The 26,824-nt window shown below is 36.9% G+C and overlaps 5 protein-coding genes across 26 annotated transcripts; 3 read left to right on the top strand and 2 right to left on the bottom strand.

Moving 5' to 3' along the window:
- Positions 1-1,125: 1,125 nt before the first annotated feature.
- On the bottom strand, positions 1,126-10,012 carry Rala (Ras-like protein A). Of its 10 annotated transcripts, none has more exons than XR_013010160.1 (7): positions 5,898-6,076; positions 4,762-4,880; positions 4,462-4,670; positions 4,215-4,389; positions 3,618-3,734; positions 3,393-3,443; positions 1,126-2,874 (listed from the first exon to the last, which is right to left on the bottom strand). XR_013010160.1 is itself a non-coding variant. In XM_076435655.1 (7 exons), exons 3-6 carry the CDS (start codon positions 4,864-4,866, stop codon positions 3,618-3,620), a joined length of 606 nt encoding a protein of 201 aa, XP_076291770.1. In that variant the 5' UTR covers positions 4,867-4,880; positions 4,956-5,088; positions 5,898-6,078; the 3' UTR covers positions 1,126-2,874. The 10 variants fall into 10 exon arrangements, 9 of the variants coding, with proteins under 9 accessions (XP_076291770.1, XP_076291769.1, XP_076291771.1 ...); XM_076435655.1 differs by lacking the exon at positions 3,393-3,443 and adding an exon at positions 4,956-5,088 and having other exon boundaries at positions 5,898-6,078; XM_076435654.1 differs by lacking the exon at positions 3,393-3,443 and adding an exon at positions 5,035-5,088 and having other exon boundaries at positions 5,898-6,077.
- Positions 8,775-16,842, top strand: Pfrx (6-phosphofructo-2-kinase/fructose-2,6-biphosphatase). Of its 2 annotated transcripts, none has more exons than XM_076435644.1 (7): positions 8,775-9,821; positions 12,231-12,658; positions 12,823-13,194; positions 13,290-13,391; positions 13,471-13,705; positions 14,132-14,259; positions 14,777-14,832. In XM_076435644.1, the coding sequence occupies exons 1-7, from the start codon at positions 9,743-9,745 to the stop codon at positions 14,795-14,797; spliced, it is 1,365 nt and encodes a 454-aa protein (XP_076291759.1). In that variant the 5' UTR covers positions 8,775-9,742; the 3' UTR covers positions 14,798-14,832. The 2 variants fall into 2 exon arrangements, with proteins under 2 accessions (XP_076291759.1, XP_076291758.1); XM_076435643.1 differs by lacking the exon at positions 14,777-14,832 and adding an exon at positions 15,361-16,842 and having other exon boundaries at positions 8,777-9,821.
- A 169-nt stretch (positions 16,843-17,011) lies between these two features.
- Positions 17,012-18,296, top strand: Gas41 (YEATS domain-containing protein 4 Gas41). The gene is made up of 4 exons (XM_076435652.1): positions 17,012-17,152; positions 17,329-17,610; positions 17,681-17,861; positions 17,962-18,296. Exons 1-4 carry the CDS (start codon positions 17,102-17,104, stop codon positions 18,132-18,134), a joined length of 687 nt encoding a protein of 228 aa, XP_076291767.1. The 5' UTR covers positions 17,012-17,101; the 3' UTR covers positions 18,135-18,296.
- Positions 18,297-18,589: 293 nt separating this feature from the next.
- LOC143214497 (solute carrier family 25 member 35) lies at positions 18,590-20,647 on the top strand. Of its 5 annotated transcripts, none has more exons than XM_076435647.1 (5): positions 18,590-18,693; positions 19,378-19,754; positions 19,940-20,158; positions 20,225-20,339; positions 20,439-20,647. In XM_076435647.1, exons 1-5 carry the CDS (start codon positions 18,612-18,614, stop codon positions 20,645-20,647), a joined length of 1,002 nt encoding a protein of 333 aa, XP_076291762.1. In that variant the 5' UTR covers positions 18,590-18,611. The 5 variants fall into 5 exon arrangements, with proteins under 5 accessions (XP_076291762.1, XP_076291766.1, XP_076291764.1 ...); XM_076435651.1 differs by having other exon boundaries at positions 18,603-18,877; XM_076435649.1 differs by having other exon boundaries at positions 18,603-18,916.
- LOC143214494 (solute carrier family 2, facilitated glucose transporter member 3) lies at positions 20,501-26,805 on the bottom strand. Of its 8 annotated transcripts, none has more exons than XM_076435636.1 (9): positions 26,599-26,800; positions 25,874-25,930; positions 23,526-23,599; positions 22,926-23,033; positions 22,521-22,794; positions 22,158-22,451; positions 21,663-22,069; positions 21,312-21,583; positions 20,501-21,225 (listed from the first exon to the last, which is right to left on the bottom strand). In XM_076435636.1, the coding sequence occupies exons 2-9, from the start codon at positions 25,887-25,889 to the stop codon at positions 21,126-21,128; spliced, it is 1,545 nt and encodes a 514-aa protein (XP_076291751.1). In that variant the 5' UTR covers positions 25,890-25,930; positions 26,599-26,800; the 3' UTR covers positions 20,501-21,125. The 8 variants fall into 8 exon arrangements, with proteins under 8 accessions (XP_076291751.1, XP_076291750.1, XP_076291755.1 ...); XM_076435635.1 differs by having other exon boundaries at positions 26,603-26,799; XM_076435640.1 differs by lacking the exon at positions 22,926-23,033 and having other exon boundaries at positions 22,521-22,657; positions 26,599-26,805.
- Between the last annotated feature and the right edge of the window lie 19 nt (positions 26,806-26,824).

Here is a 26,824-nt window from a genome sequence, read left to right as displayed (position 1 = left end):
TAAACTAGTACTAATAAATACATTTCCAAACCATAATCATCCCGTAAAATTTGAATGCTTAATAAATTGTAATATATACGCGTATATACATATATGTATATATTATATTATATATATATATATATTTTGTGTAAAATAAATATATCGTGTAAAGCTGCATATAGAGGGTGTCCTATTTTAACCGCTAAATGCGATCATCTCTAGAACTACTTAGAACTACTGCAAAACTACTACAATTAAATTTTCGTTAATTGAAAAAATGTTCCAAACAGAAGTTTTTCTGTTTCGAGGTGGATGTAATCCAGTGCCGTTAATTTATTTTAATGGAATCATATAATTTTTAATGCACTGTTCGATGCAGCTGGGTATTCTAAATAAAAATGTATTAGCCTACTTATGTCAAAAAGTTATTGCTTTGGGAAATATTTTAATTTTAATATTGCGAATCCCTATTATTGGTACATACAGTGAGTGTAAAAAGTATTCGTACACCCTTTAAAACAGAATCACTTTTTTATTATTGTACCAAACGACCTGAATTTTTGTAATCAGAAGCATTGGTTTACGAAATGATATGCAGAAAAGATTTTCCAAAAATTATAATTTTCAAGGTTACATGCAAAAATAAAAAAGGTATTTTTTAAAACTTTTTTATATGGGCCCTTAAAGAAAATTGAAAATATATGTTTTGTAGATCTATAGTAGTTACACACATGCTGAAAATTTCATCGAAATCGATTAACATACACACGAGCTACAAGCGGTTAAAAATGGTGAAAATCGTAGTTGTACACGACTTTTGATCAGTTTCTGCTTAAAATCCACAAAATCGTACATCTTTCGATGCGTGTCGCTTTTTCCTGCGTCAACCGATTTCGATTAAATTTTCAGTGTGTGTATAACTAACATAGATCTACAAAACATATATTTTAAATTTTCATTAAGGGCCCAAATAAAAAAGTTTTAAAAAATGCCTTTTTTATTTTTGCATGTAACCTTCTAAATTATAATTTTGGGAAATCTTTTTTGCATGTAACCTTGTAAATTATAATTTTTGGGAAATCTTTTTTGCATATCATTTCGTAAATCAATGCTTCTAATTGATTATAAAAATCAGGTCGTTGGTAGAATTATAAAAAAGTTACTCTATTTTAAATAGTGCACGAATACTTTTTACACTCACTGTAAGTGTACACTCTCGTAGTATTTTATGACGCGTGGCATTTTTATAGCGATATAATTGTAACTTGAATAGTGCACTCAAAATTACATGATTCCAGAAAAAAATAAAGATGACCTTCATGTGTCCTTCATACGTACATTTACAAACAAAATAGCGGCACTGGATTAAATTCCTCTCGGAACAGAAAAAGTTCCATATGAAACATTTTCTCAATTAATGATTAGTTCTGGAGATAATCCCATTTATTTGTTAAAATGAGACACCCTGTATATATACATATATATATATATATAATATCAAGACATTCTTATTATATTTTTGCATAAATAAATGCACCTCATAGAGGCTCAAGTCTTTTCAGAAAAATTCATTAATCATGCAATCAGTCTATTGAAGTCTATTCATTCGTAGACCCGGTGCTTTGTGTTTAACTGTGTTCTTAGTTTGTTCTAGAAATATAACACGAAGCCTTGCAAAATAAATGAACTAAATGAACATCTCAAGTACTCGCACGTACGAATCTTTCAATCTATAGCGTAATTAAGAAAAATCAAACTTAACGAGCCTTTTGAATCGAGTCCAACGAAGATTACGTCGGTATAAGCAACATATCTAAACCGTTTTACACGGTTTTCTTATAAATCTTGCAATTTTATAGACGTCCGTATTTCTTCGTTCAAGACACAACGGCATCTTAATTGTAGAGGAGTGACAAATTCCTTTCTGTGTTTGTACACGTTTACGCACTGTATACATGACGAGACTTGTGGATTACAACAAGTAACGAAGAAGCAAATTTAAAATGAATTACCACACATTTTCATTATTTTACAGTTTACAGTATCGCGATTCTCCTAACATGAAACAGATAGTTCAAGCAACTCGAAATCGTTAAGCTTCAGTAGAGTAAACATTTAAGAGTGCTGAAATCGTTTAAGGTTACAAATAAACGTACAAAACGTATTAGTGAAGATATAGTACTTTTATTTGCAGATAAAGTTAATTACAGCACGCTCATAATGTTTGTAATTTTTTATCGAGTAACCTTTTTCAGTGGTCATGGAACATATCGCGCGGAACGTACGCATACATTCTCTGTTTTGAATAAATTACATCTTCACTTTCTTTGAATGTTAGTTTCAATGATTGTACATATTTCAGCACTCTAATTGATGGTGTATGAAAATTTAAAAAAAAATGTCACCGTTGTACAAAGTACATTTGTGCTCTACTAGAAACATTTTTTAGACTCTGTATTACAACAAAATCTATGTTGTAAGTCAGTAACGATGAATGTATTTGGGAATAGCGGTGCACCATTAATGAATCAGTTGCTTTAGGAAAAGAAAAAAGAAAGAGTTGAAATTTTCGAACTCTTATTCGAATATATAAATACGAATAGTTTGTTAAACTTGACGTTTTCACAACGTAAATATTAAATCTGTTCAATGTCGTGTCACTGTAAAGTGTTAGAAAACTTCCATGTGTATATATGTATATATACATATATCATTTCTCTTACTCAGGTTTCATAATTAGGAGTTGAACGTTCCGTTACAGAAACTATACACATTGTTTTATGTTCGTTAGAGCAAACGGCAGCAGCTTCTTTTCTTCTTACGTTCGTTTCCGTCCCCTTGATTTTCCTGTGCTTTGCGTGCGACTATTGCACGCATTAAGTCAAAGAATACCTGTAATATGATAAACAAGGATCGTCGGTCTTTGATATACGCTTTAATCTACCTACGTGATATGAAATTAATTCAATATAATATGTTAGATTATTATCTAATCAATTTTAAACATCACTGTTTGGCGCTAGAATTAAACTTTCTGCTTTTGTTATTCATTCGACTACTATCGATTAATGTGATTTACTACTATAATTAGTGAAATACTCGTACGCAACAAATAAAAATGGACAGAAACGTAATATAGAGTATTTGCATTGTTAGAATAAACATGCGTAAGAGCAGGCTATATTTGCTACATATTTCGCAACAGAGATCGTAATATCATTCCAGAAGTTCCATATTCTAAATCGAACATTGAATATCAAAAACAAAAATACATAGATCGTCATTCTGTGCTTTTACAACTTAAGAGTATTGAAATAAGGTGATACATGCATACACACAGTATTTCAGGCATAAGCAAGTGTTAATCTGGCAAGCGATATATAATAAAACTCCTTTTCTTTTGTACGTGCCTGTACGACACTCTTGCAGAAGGTTGATACTTCTGGTATAATTGTTACCTGCTAAAGATTATATCCGTACATATTCACTCACTGATATCTCCAAAAAAGAAAAAAAAAGTGAATAAATGAATAAATAAAAGAAATGAAAAGAATACTGTATTTATAGGAATTCTAATTATCGTCCAGTTGCTCATTATAAAGGATTAAAAAACAATACTTAAAAAAACATCAAACCTATAGAATAATGCACTTCTTTTTCTTCCTCTTCGCTCGGTCTTTTCCACGACCGTTACTTGCCGATTTGTCTTCTATCTTGCGCGAACTTATTTCACGCATCAAATCGAAAAATACCTGGAAATGTGCAATCGATGCTGTTTCAAAGCTTCAAGGCTCGAAAAAGGTGCTTTACCGATCAATAGAAATATGCAATGTGTACACGTGTACTCGGTGCTTGTACAATACGATCTCACAAAGTGATATTCACGTGAATAAGCTACATAACATATGCACAGAAAAAGAAACAAAATATGTGTAATAAATTGCAAAATTAAGCTGTATAAACATTTATCTCATGCAGTTTCTTTGTGTTCTAAAGCCTATGGCAATAACGAATCAATATAGTAAAGGAAATACCAATGATATGTATATATGTTACAAACTTTTTATCTTCGATTCGATATTGCATAACTATCTTGCCTATTAATAAGATACTGTTATAAATATTAATTACTGTACCGAATAAAACTGTTTTCTATGGTACATCCCTATCGTTTATGCTACTTGTAAATATATCAAAGTAAAAGGATGCGATAGTGCTTAATTATCCATTACCTTATCCACGTTTTCCTTTGTTTTTGCACTTGTTTCTACATATGGTACACCCCATTGTTGTGCTCTTGCTTGAGCTTCGGCTAGGCTCACCTTCCTTTTCTCTTGTAAATCACTTTTATTTCCCACCAACAGAAATGGAATGTTCTCGTCGTTTTTTACTCTGAGGATCTGTTCTCTGCGCATACATAATCGCATGCTTCACTCGCGTGCATAGACCTTTGTGTACATATACATTGTTCTTGTTTACCTAAACTCTTGAGTAGCCTGAAAACTATCGTCTTCCGTAATAGAGAAGACACAAAGGAATCCTTCGCCGCTTCGAAAATAATTATCTCGAATCGCTGCATAATCTTCTTGTCCCGCTGTATCTAAAATATCTATTTGTACTTCTTCCGCATCTAATACAACTTTTTTCCTATAGGAATCTGCTTTTGTGGGTTCGTAATCCTGGACAAACTGACAGGAACAACAAGAAAAAAATATATTAATATTTTGATTGTCACAACTTTTCTATTTCCTTTTTATAATTATTAAACACTTTGTATACCTCGTCATACATAAATTGTAATGTAAGAGCAGACTTTCCAACACCTCCACTCCCAACCATTATAACTTTATGCATTGCTGGGGTGCTGCCTGGCTTCTTTGACATGTTATTAAACTTATCTGAAAAGAAATGATGGTATTGAATTAAATTAAATTAAATGAAACAATTAAATTGAATAAGAAACACGAGTTTACAGTTAAAGAAGAACAAGCATTCAAACAAATGTTTCCCTCAGTTCTTTGAACCATAAATTTTCTTAGAAATTAGCTTTACCGAAGGAAGTTGAGAAAGGCAGGATGTGAAACTACTGTTGTCAGCGTGAGAAATCTAAAAACAAGGTCAGGAATATATATTTACATATATTGTATTGCCATTTATAACTCGGTACAACTCATCTCGTACAAAGAAATACGGTTCATTAATTTCTCATAACAAATTACAGTTATCAAAATAACCATCGAATATGATCGATAAATATACATAATACATATATAATAAACGATCACGTCTTTACCGATCGCTTTGAAATCTTAATTTTCAGACAAGAAAGTCGCATTAAAGAATGGAAGTGTCAAAATGTAATTGATCAGTCACTTTTTACTAGAGAAAACATCGTAACGAGATATTCGATGGTAGAGAGAAAGGAAGCGAAATATGTAATACGTAAATACTATGTACACAAAGGTTAACACAATACACTACCATAAAACGAAATTGTTCTTATCAGAAGACTATCGATAGCTACGATCGTAACGACACCGAATAGTTTTCTGACACACAAAGTAGTACGTTTGATTTTTCCGCTTTTTGTTGATATGTTACAGTACACAGCCCGAAATACGAGCGCAAGAATCGTTGAAACGGAACTCGCGGAAACTGTGCACTGTGCATACCACACGACGAAGAGAAAGTCAACATCCGTGTCATATTACATTTGTAAACAGTAACAAATAGAATAATAAAAGAACATCTCAACACGTACGAATGACAGGTAATGAAAAAGGCGGTGCCACACGCCCAGTTTCAACTTCAACAAACAATCTTTTTCATTTCGACGTTCGCTCTATACTCAAATATATTTGCCGAAAACTCAATTTCTATCGTGAACGATCGACGAATCTGAACGGAATAAATACCTTCGAGAATCGCGCGTGTACCGAAAACTATGATATTCTTCCTACAAAGTCAGTCGTCGAGCTTTATGTACTTGGTTGTAACGCGACTGATAGTACCGATAATTAACTACTGCTACACTACTACACTGCTATGCTATGCTACTGTATGCTACATATATAAGAGATGATACTACGTGCACTCTACCGGCATCTTTCTGTACCGTCATACTAATCGTGACACCAGCCCGGCCCGGCTCGACTATATAGTGATTGTACAGCATTGTACAGTGTTTCCTCCGTAGCATCGCAATTGCATCGCAATTCAGAGACGCCCTGTAACGTTCCTTATGCATCCCTACCGTCTGATTGCACAACCAATCACGAGACTCTAACGAGTTGTCAGCCAATCAGGACCAAGGTAAAATTCGTCTTTTCGCTTTGAAACGTCCCGCTGCGCCTTCGACATCGACTTCGGAATCGCGCGACTTTACAGGGAAAATATCAATGTATCCAAATGTATCCTACATGTCCTACCTCTACCGTAGGACACCTACGTCCTACGTACTACACCGTCCTAATCCTTCTGTATATAGCCAACCAGGTACCCGGGTACCCATTTACTACATTTCTTTCAACAATTTGTTAATGTTCCTCTAAAGATATTAGAACATTTCTCTGAATGTCCATTCTTTGTTCGTCTTAAAATGAGAATTGGTGCAAGACAAATTATACACATTTTGGTTGGCTAAAACATGTGCTGCAAAATCGTTGAACACGAACGCCTGTCCAGTTTATTAGAGAAAGATCATTGCATTCTGTCCAAATTACTTTTGTTACACTTAATAGTAAATATGTATATATTATCAGGGAGGATATGTTATGAAAGTGTTCACACCCGGGCTATTTTCTGCCATCACTTTTGTCAGTATACATAGCGGTATAGACAGAGACAGAACAGGTGTAACATGGACAGGATCCTGACAACCAAAAATTTCATTTCTGCCGAGCGTCTGCGCGCGCATTAGTGACTTGTTCTGCCGTCCGTAGACGCAGGGCTTTTGGCCATGGACAGAACAAAGGCAGAATGCTGGCAGCTTGACCCTGAATCTGCCTTTGTTTAAGAAGGCAGCACGGTCGTACGGATGTGGCAAATGCCGCTTTACAGGGCAGCACCGTCGCGTCAAAAAAGATTCTAGTTATTTGCTAGTTACCAGAATCTTACTAGATTTTGGGTCGAAAAAATGGGTTTGAGCACTGACGTTTTTTGTCCTTATTTGAGCAAATTTTGGGCTGGCTGAGGGCTCATTCTAAATAGGAAGGTTAGATGCAGCGCGGCTCTGGTCATGATATCAGTCAAAAAAGTCTTTTAGAGACAGAAAAATGCATTGAAATCTGCGGGTGTTTTTCTAGATTTTTTCTCTACTTTGGGCGCTCATATTATTAGATATAAACATAATCTCGTTAAAATCATAACCAGAGCGCACTGCATCTAACCTTCCTCTTTAGAATGAGCCCTCAGCCAGCCAAAAATTTGCTCAAATATGGACAAAAAACGTCAGGGCGCAAACCCATTTTTTCGACCCAAAATCTAGTAAGATTCTAGTTATTTGCTAGTTTTGTCACGTGACTATCCTACCGCCGGAGAAAAAACGAAAAAACGAGGAAAACAGAATTCGCCATATGATCCGCCATATCAGTGCGATCGTGCTGCCCTCTTAAACAAAGGCAGATTCAGGGTCCAGCCGCCAGCATTCAGCCTTCGTTCTGCCCATGACCAAAAGCCCTGCGCCAACGGACGGCAGAACAAGTCACTAATGCGCGCGAAGACGCTCGTCAAAAATCGAGCTAATCTTGCCTTGAGCAGCTCGAAGCGTAGCTTCGACCGTATTCTTCCCGTTCTCCGCCCTAGGCGGGGTCTGCTCATGGCAGGCCTGGTTGTCAGGGGATGAACTCCGATCAACTCCGATGGCCATGAACAGAATCTATACCCATGCTAAATATGGGTAAGGGATGGTAAGGGACTAAATAGAGGTTCTGTTCCATGCTAAACCCGGGCGTGAGCCTGAGCGTGACGTGAGGCGTGAGCACGTGAGCAGTGAGCACTTGAGCACTCTCATTTCCTCTCTCCGTTTCCCCTTATAGCTACTACAAAGTATTTTGTACATCAAAGCTACTATATGTATAAGTTTTGTATAAATAAGTGAAAGAACTATATACGTGCGTTTAATGCAGCGATTAGATACGACTGTTCGAATCGTAAAGTAACGTAATTAAAATTTAGTGTTTTTAAAAAATAAACCTCGCTCAACGATTAGGCAGCTTATATTGCAAGTGTATGCTTGAAATATTGAATGCTGAGAAAAATACAAATGAATTAAAATATACATACCATATGAAGTGATACACAAACGTTAAATTTATAATTATATGTATAAATTTATCATCTAAGAATGTATACCAGAGAATATATACGTTGACTCCTACTTCGTTCAGTGTAGAAATTGTAATGTTTTCAGTTGAAGCGGTAATACGTCTATGTCTAATATTAGATACTTTTTATAAACATAAAGAAAGGAATGTAAATATGTTCCTCATGAAATAGTCTAACATTATTAATTCACTTATATACAATATAAATACGATGAACAACATGTTTACTTATACATAGTTTAAATGGAAACTGACGTTTCTCATAATTACCGATCTATTTAAATACTTGAAATAAAAATAATTTAAATTGTTCATTGTACATACAACTAAATATGGTTTCGACTTTCATCAATATATTCCCTGGTGATTTTTTCAGTCTCGTATGGTCTCGTATTTTCTTGATGCATTCCAATCAATGCATTCGTCGCTTTCTAGTTCCAAGTGCTTTTTATTGGTTGTCGCAATGAACAACAAATACATACGAACAATCCTCTGTGTTTCTGATTTTCAGAATATGTGTACTTTTCGTACGTTAATGTACGTATATCGAATCACTCCTGAGGAGCACACCGAAAAACGCATGATTTCATTCGAATTGTTATCCTTCGTTTATCCGCGTTTGAAACCAGAAGGAATTGGTTAGAAAATAATAAAGTGACGTCAAGAAAAGTCGCGTGATCGGCCTCGAGGCTACGGGACTGGTCAGGGGTATCTCACGCGACGACAGTGGTGTTCGTTGAAAAGTGTGGCTCGAATTAACGATTAACTATCCGAAATGTCAACGAACCTCTTTCATTTCGCGTTAGAAATGCCCGAGCTTTGAGAACGAACAATTCGATACGTATTTCGTAAAGATCGATGATCGTTCGTGAAATCTCTAAAATTACGGGAAGGAGCCATGCAATGAGAGTTACTGGCGAAAGATTTCCTCGCTGTTTGTCTCGTACGTAATAATAATCGGTTCGGGACTCGAGACTCGAGTTGAGACCTGTGCATAGCGTGGCACGTATTAAACTTCGGACTTTTCCGGTGCGCATTGCTCCACACTCGAAATACATTGTACATTGTGCTTGGCCCTACACTTACACTTACGCTTCGTTGTGAAAGTTCACTGTTCGAATAGGCTACGAATCGGTGGTATTTACTTCCTTTTTTCTTTCCCATTTTACTATTCTCATAGTAATATCGGAGCAACGCAATGACGTTTCGTAAACTGTACCAACGGTAATATGGAACCACAGTAGCAGTGACATTATCGCGACCAGTTATAATGTGCGATTAATGAACAGAACAGACACGTACTGTAAGTACGTATTTAGTGTACGCTAGGCCTGGCAACACTGAAATTCATCGAGTGTTAGTCTTCTCAGTGAACGGTGGAATAAACGAACTCAAGGAAAACGGCGAGGCGACGTTTACGCGATACATCTCATAATATGACCGATCCGAAAATCGAGATGCATTACACGCCACCGACTTCAGACACTATTCAAACGAAACCGTTTCCCATCCGAGGTAAGATTTTTTATTTTTCTACAAGAACATACGAAACTTTATCCTTTACCTGTATCAAGCAGAAAGAACACTGACGAATTTAGTTTCGCCTGTAGCACCTTTTTTTTTCTTTCTTCGTAAACATCTGTTCTTCTACCCTCGACGCGTTCGATAGTATTACACTAATCGTATTGTCGATACTAGTCGCATCAGGTGTTATAAGATTTACATGTTTCATTTTCCCTTCAAAACAGACGGAATTACGACTTTTGATTCTCGAAAAAGATCACTGTTCTAACCCTTAGATCACTAAATATATATGTATTTGTATCCTCCCGTCCTCCAGAAACATAACCTAAAAGGATGCATTACACCGTAAATAGTGTACATAAATATGTACATAGTAGATACCTATCGCGTATGGTGTGGATATGTATTATGTACGTGGATGTAGATGCATATATCCATACGTGCATGCGACTGGGTAATACGAAATCAACTATGTAGCTAGATGAGCTAATAAGAACAAGTTATATCCATCTGACCGACCCCATAAAAAAACTACCTCTATTCGCGGCCTTGGTCGTGAACAATTGATCCCTCGAATCGATGTCTTTATGTCGGTACTCATACTCGATCGATAGATACTTACACATTCTGTTATCGAACGAAAATTTCGAGAGAACCCGTTAGTTTCCGTTCGTGCAACCAGTTCGATTGCTCGTACTTCGATAATAAAATATACATATATGTAATGTGCGATATTACGTATACATATAGCTTTCAGGTATGCTGTTTTAAAAATAATTACACAAGACTTCCCTTCGAAGTATTTTTCTTCGGTACCTATACATAGCAATTCGAAGAGAATTCGTCAGTCATACAATAATATATATACACAATATAATATAATATATATACAATAATTGTACCTTGGTCTTTGCTCAATTAATGAAAATAACCGGCAACCGATAAAATTAATCGGGATAGATTGTACTGCGATCAAGAGCAGCTATATAGCGTTCACGTGTTTGTAGTGATGGACATACAATACTCTGTTTGTAAGTTTTCAAGCAAATTAATCACCACAGAATTTCAAATCAATTCGATATTTATTCGAAGTCAGAAAGTCTTGAAACTAAGCTTATCGATGTGCTACCTCCTTTCCGATTTCAATGACCTTCACATATGTTGTTAAGGTCATCATCCTGAACAACATTTCCCTTTAAAGTTTTCGGCGGTCAGCTTTAGTTTACGCGAGAATTACAGAAAACTTTACTTGTAAATGCATGGATTAGGACTCGTTTGGGTTTCAAGACTTCCAAGACTTTCACGAATTCTAAGTTTCGAATTATGTTGGAAGTAATTCAAATTTTTCGTCATAAATATTGGATCAAAGCGATTCGAAGTGTTCCAGATCCCATCACTAATCACGATGACACACGCTCGTGTGTTACCGATAGACTTTTCGATGTACATAAACAGTTCCTGTTATCTGTTGCGGTTTGCCAAATACTCCATTGTCACTCGGCAAACACGTAGTGATGGTATCTGAAACACTTCGAATACCCAAACTTAATCCAGATCTAATCCAGACTTAATCGAGACCTAATCCAGACCTAATCCATGCAGTTACAAGTCAAGTTTTTTGCGATTATCTCGTAAACTAAAGCCGAGTTCAGAATGGTCACCTTCGTAACATATTTCAAGGTCATTGAAATCAGAGAGGAGGTAGAATATCGACAAGTTTACCAGTCTTGAAAGTTTTGAAAATTTTGAGTCTTGATCAAAACATTCGCGAGTTTCAAGTATTTCTGACTTCGAAAAAATATCGAATTCATTCGAAATGCTGTGGTGATCGATTTGCTTGAAATCTTGCAAGACAGTATTGAATGTCCTTCGCTAATTATGCTGTGACGTATGTTACGATTCCGATTTTCTCAAGACGTATCGACGATCGCACGAATTGAAATGCGTTCATATCTCTCACTTTTCACGAGCCTCGTGGAACACGAAACCCTGATTCGATTATACTCAAATCCCGAGTTGGTGAAAATAGTCAACTGATCATTAATAGCACTAACTAGAAATTGCGTAAACTTCTTTGGGCAACCGTGACGTTCCGATCTCTCGTAAATTTCACGGATGTCGAGCAAAAGTATCTCGACGCATTTCTCTAATAATTAATGAGACGTCTCGTTGAAACTCTGTTTTTCCGCAAAGAATTTTGCATACCGCAGGTTATATGTATTTATTTATTAATTAACTAAAGACCGAATAAAAACCGACCATTTCTTTCATCGAAATTGATGGTTTATTTGTTTCACTCGTTTTTTGGCAGATTATAAGAAACTATGTTCCATAGAACTATAAATTTTTCGTTTGACGTTGTTCTGGAACCGTTTAATAAAGATTTATTGTTGATTTTAGGTGAACGGGCGAACTTCGTGAACAAGCCTCATGTGATCGCTATGGTCGGTCTGCCGGCACGCGGCAAGACATATATATCGAAGAAATTGTGCAGATACTTGAACTGGATCGGTATCAACACAAAGGTGTTTAATCTGGGGGAGTATAGGCGGCACGCGACCACTGCCTACAAGTGCCATGAATTTTTCCGTCCTGACAACATAAAAGCGATGGCGATACGAACTCAATGCGCAATGGATGCCCTTAAAGATGTCTGTCAATGGCTAGAGAGCGGGGACGGCGAGGTGGCAGTCTTCGATGCCACGAATTCTACCATCGAGAGACGTCAATTGATCCGTGACATCGTTGTCGAGAAGATGGGCTTCAAATTGTTCTTCGTCGAATCCGTCTGTAATGATCCAGAAATCGTTGAACAGAACATAATGGAGGTACACACTGTCTTCCTTCGAATTCTTTTTATAACGATGTAAGGCTACTGAAGCTCCCTCGACCTTTACACAAGATTTGTAAGATTGTACCAAGGTCGTTGTACTAGGCTAGATTATTCCTCGAGTACAGTTTGTTCGATACAACTAATTGTCCGCTTGTTCAGGTAAAAGTAAGCAGTCCTGACTATGCAAACATGAACAAAGAAGAAGTGCTGGCCGACTTCACGTTAAGGATCGAGCATTACCAAGAAAAGTACCAGCCGTTGGATGAGAATCACGAGAGCGATCTTTCCTTCATGAAAATTTACAATACCGGCGAGAAGGTGTTGGTCCATAAGCACGAGGGTCACATACAAAGTAGAATAGTTTATTACCTCATGAACATTCACATAGTACCGCGTACGATCTACTTAACCAGGCACGGGGAGAGTGAAATGAATCTTGAAGGTAAGATAGGCGGAGATTCCGAGCTCAGCGAGGGAGGCTGGGAGTACGCCAAAGCTTTGGCTGCCTTCATCACTAGTCAGGATATACAGGTAAGAAGAAATGAGGAAGAGGTAGAAGAGGAGGAGGAGGAGGATCTTTGCGTCGATACAGGGAACTATAATATTTGTGATTGTATCGATTCCAGGGACTGCGAGTGTGGACAAGCTGGTTAAAGAGGACTATACAGACTGCGAATGACGTGGATGTGCCTCAAGAAAGGTGGAAAGCACTCAACGAAATTGATGCGGTAAGTCCGCCAAGTTTTCGAAAATTGAAATCGTCAGGAGAGATTTCTGCAACGACTACAAAGAGCTATTTCTCCACAGGGTATATGCGAGGAAATGACTTACGAGGAAATCTCCGGAAAGTATCCGACAGACTTCGCCGCAAGAGATCAGAATAAATTCTCGTATCGCTATCCGAGAGGAGAAAGCTACGAGGATCTGGTTGCGAGGCTGGAACCGGTGATAATGGAGTTGGAACGACAGGGTAATGTTCTGGTGGTTAGTCACCAAGCAGTTTTGCGGTGTCTACTCGCCTACTTCTTGGACAAAAGCGCGGGTGAGCGATTCTTCGTATTTACTCGATCCGATCGTGTTCGTCTTTGAGTCAAAGGAGAGAACGAGAGAGAAAGAGTTTTTGAACTATCTATTGAAAAAGATACGCGTGACCTGGAACGCGTTAGCGTTGCACGGAGGAAGCGTAAGCGGGAAACATCGAACAGAATTATGTAACTCTGACCTTCGACGTGTAGAAATGGAATAGAAAGATAAATACGTTTGACACCGAGATGTATGACGTTCAAGATGTCGTGGTTTTCGTTAATATCATTTTGACGTCGCAAATTCTGCATGAAAAAATAGTTAACGAGATCAGAAATCGCAAAGACAAACTCAAAGAATGATTCATATTGTTTTTCTTCTTTATCTCGCGCACGTGTCGTTCGTTGTTGACTGGTTATATAATCGTGATTTGTGTCTGTTACAGACGAGCTGCCGTACTTGCAAGTACCGCTGCATACTATCATTAAACTAACACCTGTCGCTTACGGTTGTAAGGTGGAACACATTCGATTACCCATAGAAGCAGTGGACACGCATCGGCCGAAACCAAAGGTAGAAACGATTAGATTTGAATCATAGTAATCGTTCTAACGCCCTCCCTTGCCCCTCGACCCATACGTAGTCATCCTACGCATAACTTGTTGGCCTTCGATTGGAAAACTTAAGAAAACAAAGGGAGGCGTGTGTCCCTGCTCGTCACGAGCCTCACTAATAAACTATAACAAGCCCTTATATTTCTTGTTTTAATGTTCCCAGAATGCCTGACCCATTAGACTACATTGGGTTCACTTTCTCTTGTGTCTAATATTACATCTAATATACCTTAACGTATTTCGCTCGATCACTTCCCTTTTCTTTTTCTTATTTTATTTGCCTCTACAAATTCAAGGTGGCAAACTGAAAAGAAAAAGAAAAAAGACATTAGGGTAATACATTTAGAAATAATGTGAGTCGTCGTGGCATGAACTAATTTACAATATTGTACTGTAATAACGATTAAGACTATCACGGACTCCGTGATATGTAAAGATGCTGGACGTTCATTTGTTCCAAGTTAGAAACATTCCAGATTGTACGCATCCGTGGTTAAAGGACATCGTCGCAATTTACTGTAACGTGTACCCGTTGCGGTAAATATTTCTTTATTGTGAGTGTAAATCATCGTAGCGAATAAGTATCTGTGAATGTTTATCCATCGTAGAACAAAATTATCCTTATACTGTGCTGCGATTCGACCATGCACAAAAATGCTTCCTCAATCAAGACGGTACAACATGGCTTCGGAAACTTGTCGTCGAAGCTTGCTTGATAACACGGCCGCGCGTGTTTATGTAATTTTTTGTCATTCAAGTATTGGAAGTAATGTTCACGCGTATTGTCCGTCCAACTTAAAAACGAAATCAAACGTTACTACATTAATCTATTTGACCTATCCTTGCCAGGCTATATAATTGCCGAATACTTTCGAGCTAATTCGATCTGTTTTCCAATCAAAATGTAAAACAAAAACGACCGTAATTATTTTGCGTTACATATATGTATTTGAATGTGAAGTTGAACAGACAATAGTAGTTGCCTTTATGCGCTTACGTGTACCCTCGTGGGACCATTGTGCGAATATCGTATAACCGGTCCATATGAAACTATTTTCAGATTCCAGGATATCTAGAAGAACGATTCCGAGGGAAAGGAGAGTTGCTCCACACGTGATAACGACGGCGTTATAGCACGGCAGAGCTTATTCTTGCGATCGTTCCGAGGTGCTGAAGACGCATTCGTTTGGCAGCTGGCTGCCATTGCACGTTCGACGCATTGCAACGCGCATCCGTTTTACCTTCCAGTCCGGACAATTTAGAGACGAAACATATGTAACACCGATCGACGAAGGATCTTGTATCAATCGTGCGACCGAAAGATACCATTTTCTTTTCTTTTTTCTCTTTTCTTTTTTCTCTTGTAATACAGACCGTATGCTAGCAGCAGCGCGCGCGTGCGCTTCATTTTCTACCTTCGAGTTATCTCTGGAAGAGCAGAAATATTTTATTGTTTAATCATGGAAAGGTATCGCGAAACTCTGACGTATGTATAGAGAGATCGTTGGATATCGTTTGAAAATGAACGAGAACACGGAATGTCGTAATTTCTTTCAGTGATATTCAACCCGATTCGATTTTTGGAGTGTATCCAAATATGCGGTTCTTTGTAATCTAATCGTTGTTATCGTAAACAACGAATCGATCCCTACAGGTATTTCTGAAAATACGTAGTGGTTGTGTAACGATGTTTCATGCTTTCATAGAAGTGTTTTTCTCTCTCTCTCTTTTTTTTCTCTTCGATATCATGGTTCCGGCAATTGAGTGAGACGTTAACGTTAACGTGATGCAACAATTACTGTCCTAAGCAAGAATATCACTACAGTAAATCTTTGATCTAAGAGAACGAAAGCCGTAGGATAACGGCTACGAAAACAGAATATCCCCTTCACTGCGGTGCAAAAACTTCTTTATTTCTCATTATTTTTTATGGGACTTTCACCAACTTATTTGTGACATTTTTTTTATTAAAATGACACTAAACAAGATATAATTTGAACTGTATTTAGTGGTTTAATTGACGGTATGTACTAAGTTTAGGACGTAGAAGAGGATAGCGAGTGAAAAAGAAAGCGATCGCGACGGTCGCCAAAAATTAAAAACTTATTGTATTGTTTAAAATACCAATGCGATGCTAACTTTTTTATTTTCAATTTTCTTCTTATACAACCTTCTCAAGATATTTGTCACATCTTTCTTATTAAAATGACTCGTTCAGAAACCTACAACGTCCTTGAAGCTCCGTTATATTTGCAAAATTCTAGTCTAACTCTTTGAAAAAATATTTTTCACTTTTTGAACTGCGATCTAAGAGAGAGCACGGACCCGAGCGTTCCTCTTAGATCAAGGATTTACTGTATATTTAAAAAGTTTTATTGCCTTACGTAATAATCTAGTTGTCGGTACGATGGGAAAAGTTTCCACTATGTGTTTGCTCAGACGATCGAACCATATAAAAGATCCTAGGCAACATTTTCAACTGTAATTTATTTCGAGAGAAATGTACATATTTTTTTAATGCCCTTCACGACAGAAGCAAATACATTTACTTAAAACTAATACTCTGCATTATAATTTGCGTAATTTACGTATCGGCCAAAATACGAATAGCAACTATTTATATACGCGATTTCGATCGATCAAAAGATCATTTGAAATGTTCATAAATAGTTGACGCAACACGCAACCTCCCGCTACGCTAGAGGTCGCTGTGGTAGAATTACTACATCGATGTTTGTGTTTATATTTTGTCGTTAACAATGTTTATGAAATACGCATAATGAAAGACGAAATCAATCAAAATGATGGCCACAACGAACGAGTTCGGTCCTGATTCTGGCGGCAGAGTGAAGGTAAATTTGTTTTAAACAAAATTTCGTACAGTTATTCATTTTTCATCAGTCTAACCTATACGTTTACAAAACATCGAACATATTTATATACACAGTACTTCAATGTTTGACGTTCAGACGTGTTTAATATTCAGAGTATGATCATATTTTGGATAATGAACCGCCTATTTTTCTAGGGAGTGACGATAGTGAAACCCATAGTGTATGGTAACGTAGCTCGTTATTTTGGTAAGAAAAGAGAAGAAGATGGACACACTCATCAATGGACTGTTTATGTAAAACCATATCACAATGAAGACATGTCGACATATGTTAAAAAGGTGCATTTTAAATTGCACGAGAGCTATAATAATCCAAACCGTATTATGACAAAACCACCTTACGAGCTGACTGAAACTGGCTGGGGGGAATTCGAAATTGTCATTAAAATATACTTCCATGATCCCAACGAACGGCCTGTGGGTACATTTTAATAACCCAAAAACGTTAATTAAAAAACACTAGTAAAAATTATTATGTACTCAATAGGTGACTATATACCACATATTGAAGCTGTTCCAAACAACACCTGAAATACAATTGGGCAAAAAAAGCTTAGTTTCAGAATTCTATGAAGAAGTAGTGTTTCAAGATCCAACAGCATTTATGCAGCATTTACTGAATTCAGGCAAACCCATAACTCTAGGTGTATGGCGCCATAACACAGATTGTATGTACACATATTAATTATTAATATAATGGTATCTATGTGAATTATGATAAAATTTAATGTATTTGTTACACACAAAAATAATGGTTTACATGTTCAGTCGAAGCCAAAAAGGACTCTATGATAAAAGCAATCATGGAAGCAAGAAACAAAATAAGATTGGATGTGATAGATCTCAAAGAAAAGTTAACTTTAGCAAAGGAGACAATTGCAAAATTTAAAGATGAAATTTCCAAAATTTCAAAGGCTGGAGGAGGCATGTCCGTCGCATAAAATAAGCCACTAAACTATGTGGAATTTTATAATGAATAAAATAAGATGTACATAGTCCTATCGTGAACATATAACTAGAAGTTTAATAAAGTTACTGATATACTTTTTTATCAATACCTATAATTGTATATGCTAATAAATTTATTAAATTTTTGACGAATATTACAGGAATGTGCTGGTTAAACATTTAGTTGTAGAATTACAAAATTATATATAAAAAATAGAATAAAGTAATATTTGAGAAAACAAACTTCTTTTTAATTACCTTAAAATTATCCTATACAACGATGCAATTGGTTGATTTGAAAATTAATTTAAAAATGGTTTATAAATTACATTACAAGAAAATATTCTGCCTAAAGGCCTGGAGTATCAACAAATTTTTCTTGTCACATGTAAGCAAAAAATAAGTTCAATCATTTCTGAAAATGTTTAATAAAATTGAAAAATATCAATTACGTAATCCCTTACCAGGGCATGCGCAGCCGAAACTTGGAAATGGTTACCGAAAACTCAATGAAGTTCTATACTATAAAACAAATCAATAACTCGTTTTACCGTAAGTCATTTCGAATAATAATTCGTACTGATAACGCATCGTTGCTGATACGCTGTCCTCGAATGTTAAAATGTTATCGTTGTTTCATCATGACCTTGAACTGTCAAACGATGCTTCACGCTCCACCCGAAAAATAACGATCCGGAGGAATCACGCGGATGATGTAAATTTATGGAACTTGGCGGTAAGAAGACCAGTAATGTCAGAAATAGGAACAGTATTTGTAAGTACGTTTGTACCGCATGACTCGACCAAGTGACTCGATATAAATCAGTTTTCAATAATTATCCGCATACGACAGTCTTCTTTTTCTATATGAGAAATGAGCGCAGAGCCGAGCGCGATCTCCGCCAAACCGTAAGCGTGTATTTATTATTGATTTCGCGTATTTATCTGATCGATGGATTCGGTCCGTTACCTTTAAACATATTTTTTCGGCGGATATCATGATATGCTCACGCGATCGCGTTCAACAGTTACGCAACAATGAATGCCATCGTACCCGACCGGCAGGCAATTATATATCCAAATTGTATAATGAGTTTCAAGTGTTCGATACGTTAATCTTTTAATTCAATGAATCATCGATAATCAGACCAAAAAGTTGAATCTTTGATTCTCGTTTTTATTGATCCGAGAAACTAATAATTAATTTTTCCTTTTTCTTCTATTTCACTAGTTTAGGTATCGAGTTTGTAATTGGAGGACTAGCAGCAGTAGGTGCAGGATTCTTTACCAATCCGATCGACGTGGTAAAAGTACGCCTTCAGCTTCAGGGAGAACTAGAGGCACGAAACTCGTACAAGAAAATATACAAGAACACTTTACACGCAGGCTACATAATAGCCAAACATGAAGGAGTGCTTGCCCTGCAAGCTGGTATCGTACCAGCTCTCTACTTTCAAGTGGTACTCAACGGTATACGTTTAGGTATATACAATTGGGCAAAAGATCATGAGTTCATTACTAACAAAAAAGGAGACACTGCTGTTTTCAGCACAGTAATAGTAACTGGAACGGCTGGGTGTATAGGAGCGGTTCTTGGCAGTCCTTTCTATTTGGTAATCAATCTGTTTTTAATTCTTATTTTCATAATTTTGTACATAATTGCATCTTATATGGTACACAGTTTCATAGGATGAAACCATAACTAATTCACAGCCCGTCGATATGTCGATATAAAAGGATACTTTGTCTAGAAAATATCGATGATCGAACAGAAACTGAGCAGATTTCATTGTTACAGCTTAAAACACAGTTACAATCGCAATCGGCGCAAACCATAGCTGTTGGTCATCAGCACAATCATGCGGGTACATGGAGCAGTTTTAAGTCTTTATGGAAGGAAGGTGGAATCGCTGCTCTATACCGCGGTTGGTATGCTAACATACCACGCCTTTTTGTAGGCTCTGCAACGCAATTAACTGCTTTCGGTTTGGCCGCGGATTGGCTGCGATCGATGCAAGTGAGTATCTCGAATACCGCATAAAGCGTGCGAATTTATATCGGAATGTTATTCCGTTTTTCTTAGATACTCGTCAATCAACCGATATTACTAACATTCACGGCCTCTTTGATCGGTGGCAGTTGCGTTGCGCTTACTATACAACCGTTCGATGTATTAGCGACAAGACTGTACAACCAACGTAAGTTACATTTATATCAATACATAATATTAAATCGCTCCGATGATAATACGATGAATTAGAAATCGCACGATTGTACACGTTACATTGGTCGTCTAGGAATCGAAGCAGGCGGTAAAGGTGCACTGTACAACGGTCTTCTGGATGCACTCGTTAAAATATTTCGAACAGAAGGAGTGACTGGTTTATACAAAGGACTTTTCCCGACTTGGATGAGAATAGCACCGCATACTGTACTGTGTTTAGTATTTTACGAAAAGCTAGATCAATTTTACGATACGCTTAGGATTAACGCGAATAAAGCGTGATTAAATAATTATCGTGTATAGTCGTTGTAGATACGCGGGAGTAAAAATTGTATTATTTTCAAGGCAACGTCGAATGTACCGTAAAGCGAGATAGAATAAATTTCAATTTCTTACATAGGCAGTGCTGTGTTTCATAATTTAATAATAACAATAATTCATTGCTTAAGGCTTAAATAATCAAATTCTCATGGTTTTCAATCTATAACAATATTTAGTTTAAAATGTCCAAAGTAACCAAAGATATTGCAGTCAACGCTACTTCACAGATCAGTATTCTAACATTTAAATAAATTATTACTGACGAAGCATACATTTACAGGCAGATCTAAACTTATTCCTTCACGTCCCCAAAGATCACGTATACAAATCAAATAGTCGTATAAAATTCAGTCATAATTTGGTAGTTTTCGTATACTTATCCTTATCCATACATAAAAAGGTGGTAGAAAAAATTCCCTGTGTTCCAATTGTGTTCGATTTAAAAGACGCGTCTGGAATTTGGTCTCGAGTTAAAACCTTGATTAATAGATGCCGCAACATCCATTGTACACTTCCCTCTCGTTTCAGGTAGATATATCCTGGCGAAACATTTACATTACATTTATGTTACATTAGATACGCATCGTTTCTTGACGAGTAAACTAATATTTGTTTGATTAGTTACCTAACAATTTGTCCCAAGAATAAAAGAAATCCAGCAAATATTAGAAAAGTGTATGGTCCTATAATAGCTTCCACTGTTGGGAACATCATTCCTACTATGAAATTTCCGCCCCAGTTAAAGACACTTCCAAGTGCCATTGCTATCGGTCTTGGACCAACATCAAATAATTCAGATCCAATAAAGTACGGTATCGGACCAAGACCAATCCCATAGAAAACCACGTAAGTCAGCACGGCTGCTGTACACACAGCTGGCATAAACGATGCAGCATGCTGTGGAAACACAAAAAAATTTGATTCGTACATACATAACCCTTCATTAAATTCTTTCGTTTCGATTACTGCCACTTACAATTAACAGTATAGATACGCATAAAACTATTAAACATCCGAGACATAAGTAAATACTGGTGAGCAAAACGCCTCTCCTGTTCAAAGACGACATCACCGGTACCGATATGAGAGCCATCGCGATATTAGCTACTCCGGTTCCAAGCGTAGCAAATTCTGCTCCAGTTTCACCGAGTCCAGCATCCAAAAATATCGAATTTGAATAGTAGAAGACAACATTTATACCACTCATTTGTTGTCCAAATTGTATTAAACAAACTAAAAATAGTGGAAGCATTAGACATGGATCCTTCAATAAGCGTTTTATGGTCCACGGTTCGGCTGTTGTTTTCGCTTCTATTTCTTTTTGTAATTTGGCAATTTCTGCTTGTAAAAGCATTACGTCCATATTACGTAGTCTACTCAGCTCTGGAATATATTGAAAAACAGCAGTTAGAATTATTATTACAATATAATATTTGTTACTACAAAATACCGATAGATACTAGATACTGACCATCTAAAGCTTTTTGCTTCTGCTCTTTGATTATGTATAAATACTTTGGACTTTCAGGTAATACAATACACGTGAGTATTAAAGCAAGCACGCAAAGTGGAACAAAGGCTGCCAGCATATAATGCCAAGAGTCTTCGGTACCTAAGACTGTCTTGAGTCCCGCAAGTTGTCCTAAAAACACTCCGCACGTGACTCCTAGTTGACATATTACTCCCACAGCACCGCCTAATCTGAGTGGTGCTATTTCTGCCATATACATTGGTACTATGCTCGTAGCAAAACCTCCAGAAAGACCTAAATGATCCGTACTCTTAATATATATATTTGACAGGCAATCGTTATATACAATATTTTGAAACATACCCACAACTAATCGGCCTGCTAGGAGGAGCTCGATCGAATTTAGTTTACGTATTAGAAAAAACATTGAAGCTCCTATAATACCAAATATGTTCCCAATGCATAAAGTTCTTTTTCTTCCGTATCTGTCTGCTGACCAACTGGCAAGAAAGGAACCAGTTACACCGCCGATAAGAAAAATTGAAACAACAGTGGACCAAATTATTTTCAGACTACTGTTCGAAATTTCCACGTCGTATCTCTCTTTAACGCTTTCATTGCAAAACTGTTCTATTAACTGGAATTTTTATATATAATATGTTAGATTTGTTAATGTCACACATTAGATGACCATATTACGTTGCAGAAAAATTTTCCAGGTAAAAATTAAATATTTCAATTTTTATTTGTTGTAGTAAGGATACTAACACTTGCTGCATTGTTTACCACCCCTATATTAAATCCTGTCGGCACTGCCGATCCCAAGCAACACGTAACGCCAGCCAATGTCAATACCGTGGTCCAACCACCCGATTCCTAAGTAAAATTCAAATTTGAGATATATGTCTTGATGCAAAAAATAAACCAATTAGCTGTTTGACGCGCATAAAATCGTATATTAACTGATAACAGAAGATTGCACCTCTGTTCGTATAAATAGAAGATAATAAAATGTTGTGTTGAAAATATTCTCATCCTTAAAACCAGAGATTTGTTGTTTACTAAATAATTCGTGTTTACCAAAGAATGTTGTAATCGTATTCGTTTTGCGAATATGTATATGGTTCGATAACATGGTAAGATAACAACGGCTAACGTTAATATTTGAATCGTCTTTGACACAGCAATAATATTCTCTCGCATAGTACATATTCGATTGATAATGTTTACGTTATCTCTATTGAAAATGCAACGAATGGCATGAAGAATTGAACTGTCGACGAAATTCATAACAATCAAACAATTGAATAATCGACAAACAAACCGGTGCATGCTTCTGACTCGAATTTCCGAAGCTACGACGCTTACCGATTTTTCGTTTTGGTCCTCGAAGATGGGTTGACGCTGATTTTCAGCGTCCGTGAGAACGGCTGCATGGCTATCTGTAATTGCATTACATAGGAACAGTTATATTTCGACGTTAACCGAGAGGACAAGGGTTGTAATTCGCGTAGTTGTAGAAGTATCTTGTACATATAAATAGACCGGAATCGACTCTACACGTAATAACATCCTCTCAAACGTGTTCAGTAGTACAATTCGCAAGTATGTACTCATTATATCCTTTCTGGTACTTGTAAGTATATGTACTCAATGGGTCAATACATATTATCAATACCTCTTCGTAGACAATAAACTATCGTGTACTCGACCAACGTCACGATAAAACCAAGATATTTAGCTTCTATAGCACTGAACAGGATGTAAACAACGATGAAAAAATTTTTGATAAATATTACCTAACGCCATGCTTCGTACAACACGTGTTGCTGACACGACGACGACGTCAGACCGATAAACACGACATTAGTATTAGAAGAAAGCCTATCTATTTACACATACAGTACATATACATCAATATACATCATACGTACGTAAATACATACATTGCGTATCGTGTACCGCGTATACGACAATACGACTATTTATATATACGACGTATAACGTAAATAACGTATATAATATGCGCATAATGTGTAAGTGTACGCGCGTACTCTGCTACGAGGGTAAGGTAGGTCTGGGTTACCTTCACACCTTCAGTTACCTTTGATTGGCTTTAGGTTACTTTCAGGTTACTATTGGATGATGTGAAATGTAAGTAAATATATATAAGCATTTTTGAAAGAAAAAAAGAATCGCGGAGCCAGATTGCAAAAATATTAAATTTAATCGGCTATTATTCCTTGAAACGTGTAATGTGCCTGCGGTAACCAGCAAATGAGTAATTTTCTATGTATGCAACAGGACTTTGAATCGCTTATGGAATGAAGTGAATACATACTGGTGAATAAGCGTTGACACATATTATAGTTAACGCTCGGCGAATGTAACTTTGAGTTGCATGTAAATTTTACCGGAAAACGATACATTTTATATTGTTACGAATAAATTGTTCATATATATCTGCATATGTATATATACATGTAAATATACACACATTGTACAAATGTATATATATATATATATATATATTTATTTATTTATATATATTTATTATTTTGCTTATTTATTTATTTTTATTCGCAACAATATAAAATGTATCGTTTCCCGATAAAAAACGAAATATATATTATATATTTAGATATATCTACTCGAGTAATTTCCGTAAATACAATTAATCTCAAGATGACCTTGAGCCGCAGTCGGATGTGTGACAAGTGACAACTGACAACACTTCCGTCAGATAGTTAATATTTACGATAAATTAAATCGATTGAAATATCCGAAGAGAGGAAGCATTCGAAATTACAAATTCTTATCTTTCGTCATCAATTGCTTGTCGCACTCGCCGCGTAATGTCTGATTATAATTATTATCAGTCCATTTAGTAGCTTAGCGCCGGTATATCGGTTTTTCCATCTTCAGAGGTATTTTTGGGCGGTGCTTGGACTTTCAAGCCACTATAAAGGATTAATGTAGAATTCGATTGTTGCAATTGTTGCGGATAAACTTTGAAACCGATGGAAAATACATTTTCAGTCGCGCACGTTTACACGTGATTTAGTATTGAACGTTTCCAGCATCGATGAATGAAATGTAATTACAAACACGTGACCGCATGTTATATGTATAGTGGCAGGTTCCGCGCGGATTAAATTAAACGATTGGAAATTGAATACAACGTTAATCTATTATTTTAATGAGAAATTTACTCGTCGATTCGTCAGAAACGGTTGTCGTGCAACTCGATGTATAATATGTAGAGGGTGTCCGAAAAATGTTGTATTTCCTTGAAAGGGGTGGAAGTTACTTTAAATAAGCTAAGAAACTACCCCTGTCAAGGTTCTCCAACATTTTTCGGACACTCTGTATGTGTGTGTGTGTGTTGCGTGCTTTACCGCATTGCATACGATTATGATAAATCAAAACGTTAGTTTTAACTCTCGAACTGTGATGCGTAGATGCACTCGATCTTGACACACAGATAATCGTAAATGTTACGTGTGTGTTCGATACGATATCCGAGGCCAACGAATGGTGAATTAATTGGGTGTAGACGTTTGCACCTGATCGTTAAAAGCATGCTATTATACAGGTATTCTTCCCGAAGGTTAATCGAATCGTGCGTAGCGTCGCGTACTCGTTACACTTTCGGAATCGAATACCGTTTCTTGGTTTGTAAATAATGTTTAAACATCCTTGTTTACGTTACGTACCTTCGTACTCAAGCATGGCCTCTGCATTTATCGATGCAAGGATGCGCACGTCGCAATCTATGGAAAGAAACAGACTTTTGGATTTGCGGCGATCACCCGGACGTTCGATATCGGAGCGATCGATCTACGATCACGATCGTTATCGAAATTCGTCGACGTCGAGTCAGGGTACCACCGAATTATTCAAAATAATCGATCGATCGGTAAATCTCGAGTTCTCGTTAATTTGAAGATTCCTTGACGGTCAACGACCGTGGACGGTTAACGTCGCGGCGCGGCTCGGCGGTGTAATTGCACACGACAGTTTTCTCACCACCGCAAGAAAATCAGCAAAAAAAGATAAACCAAAATAAAACGTTCTTCTCAACACGTTCCGTGCCACGTGTACCACCGGTAGCGCACGCTGACATTTATTTAATGCGCTAGAAACATATATTTTATAACACGTCTAGCACTGTAGAATATATTTCCACCAAAAGAATGAGATATTATAAAAAAGGCAGTATAGAACAAAGCACATAAGTGTGTTTAGTTGTCGCGCAAAAACGGCTCGGCACGGATCGTATTACTCGAGTCAATTTATGCATCTCTGCAATTCCGTATCATTGACAGGTATGATAAAGTTTCTCGAAAGAAAGTTACCTCGTATCCGTATCCCTCTTATCGGTAAATCGGCGTTACCGACGTGATATTCTGAAATTTGTTTTAATATCACTGATACATACTTACTGTTTATACTGGAATCGGATGCGTCAATACACTTGCCGGTGTACACTATTACAACTGATCCCAGCGTCGCGTCGCGCAGCTGATGGGCGACTAAATATCTACTCGTGTAGACCGGTAACTAGACCGATAGACTGCAGACGGTGGACTGTAAACCGTAAAGCCATAAACCGAACGCCGCGAATCGCGATTCATCGCAAACAGTCATTACCCTCTCCCTCTCAC

Source organism: Lasioglossum baleicum, chromosome 12, assembly GCF_051020765.1.
Source record: "Lasioglossum baleicum chromosome 12, iyLasBale1, whole genome shotgun sequence".
NCBI classification, from domain to species: Eukaryota; Metazoa; Arthropoda; class Insecta; order Hymenoptera; family Halictidae; genus Lasioglossum; species Lasioglossum baleicum.
This window is presented reverse-complemented; position numbering and strand designations above follow the sequence as displayed.

Bases quoted from the DNA above. Each gene is read 5' to 3' on its own strand.
- Rala (XM_076435660.1), bottom strand. From the start codon at position 4,866: ATGTCAAAGAAGCCAGGCAGCACCCCAGCAATGCATAAAGTTATAATG. The intron at 4,671-4,761 runs GTATACAAAGTG...TGTTCCTGTCAG, and splicing joins TACAATTTATGTATGACGAG to TTTGTCCAGGATTACGAACC. The intron at 3,735-4,214 runs GTAATGGATAAT...GCACATTTCCAG, and splicing joins CAAAGGAAAACGTGGATAAG to GTATTTTTCGATTTGATGCG.
- Pfrx (XM_076435643.1), top strand. From the start codon at position 9,743: ATGACCGATCCGAAAATCGAGATGCATTACACGCCACCGACTTCAGAC. The intron at 12,659-12,822 runs GTACACACTGTC...CCGCTTGTTCAG, and splicing joins TTGAACAGAACATAATGGAG to GTAAAAGTAAGCAGTCCTGA. The intron at 13,195-13,289 runs GTAAGAAGAAAT...TATCGATTCCAG, and splicing joins TCACTAGTCAGGATATACAG to GGACTGCGAGTGTGGACAAG.
- Gas41 (XM_076435652.1), top strand. From the start codon at position 17,102: ATGATGGCCACAACGAACGAGTTCGGTCCTGATTCTGGCGGCAGAGTG. The intron at 17,153-17,328 runs GTAAATTTGTTT...CTATTTTTCTAG, and splicing joins ATTCTGGCGGCAGAGTGAAG to GGAGTGACGATAGTGAAACC. The intron at 17,862-17,961 runs GTATGTACACAT...TTACATGTTCAG, and splicing joins ATGGCGCCATAACACAGATT to TCGAAGCCAAAAAGGACTCT.
- LOC143214497 (XM_076435647.1), top strand. From the start codon at position 18,612: ATGCGCAGCCGAAACTTGGAAATGGTTACCGAAAACTCAATGAAGTTC. The intron at 18,694-19,377 runs GTAAGTCATTTC...TCACTAGTTTAG, and splicing joins AATCAATAACTCGTTTTACC to GTATCGAGTTTGTAATTGGA. The intron at 20,340-20,438 runs GTAAGTTACATT...TTGGTCGTCTAG, and splicing joins GACAAGACTGTACAACCAAC to GAATCGAAGCAGGCGGTAAA.
- LOC143214494 (XM_076435634.1), bottom strand. From the start codon at position 24,188: ATGCGCATATTATATACGTTATTTACGTTATACGTCGTATATATAAAT. The intron at 22,795-22,925 runs GTTAGTATCCTT...TAAAAATTCCAG, and splicing joins TGGTAAACAATGCAGCAAGT to TTAATAGAACAGTTTTGCAA. The intron at 22,452-22,520 runs GTATGTTTCAAA...CGGATCATTTAG, and splicing joins AGCAGGCCGATTAGTTGTGG to GTCTTTCTGGAGGTTTTGCT.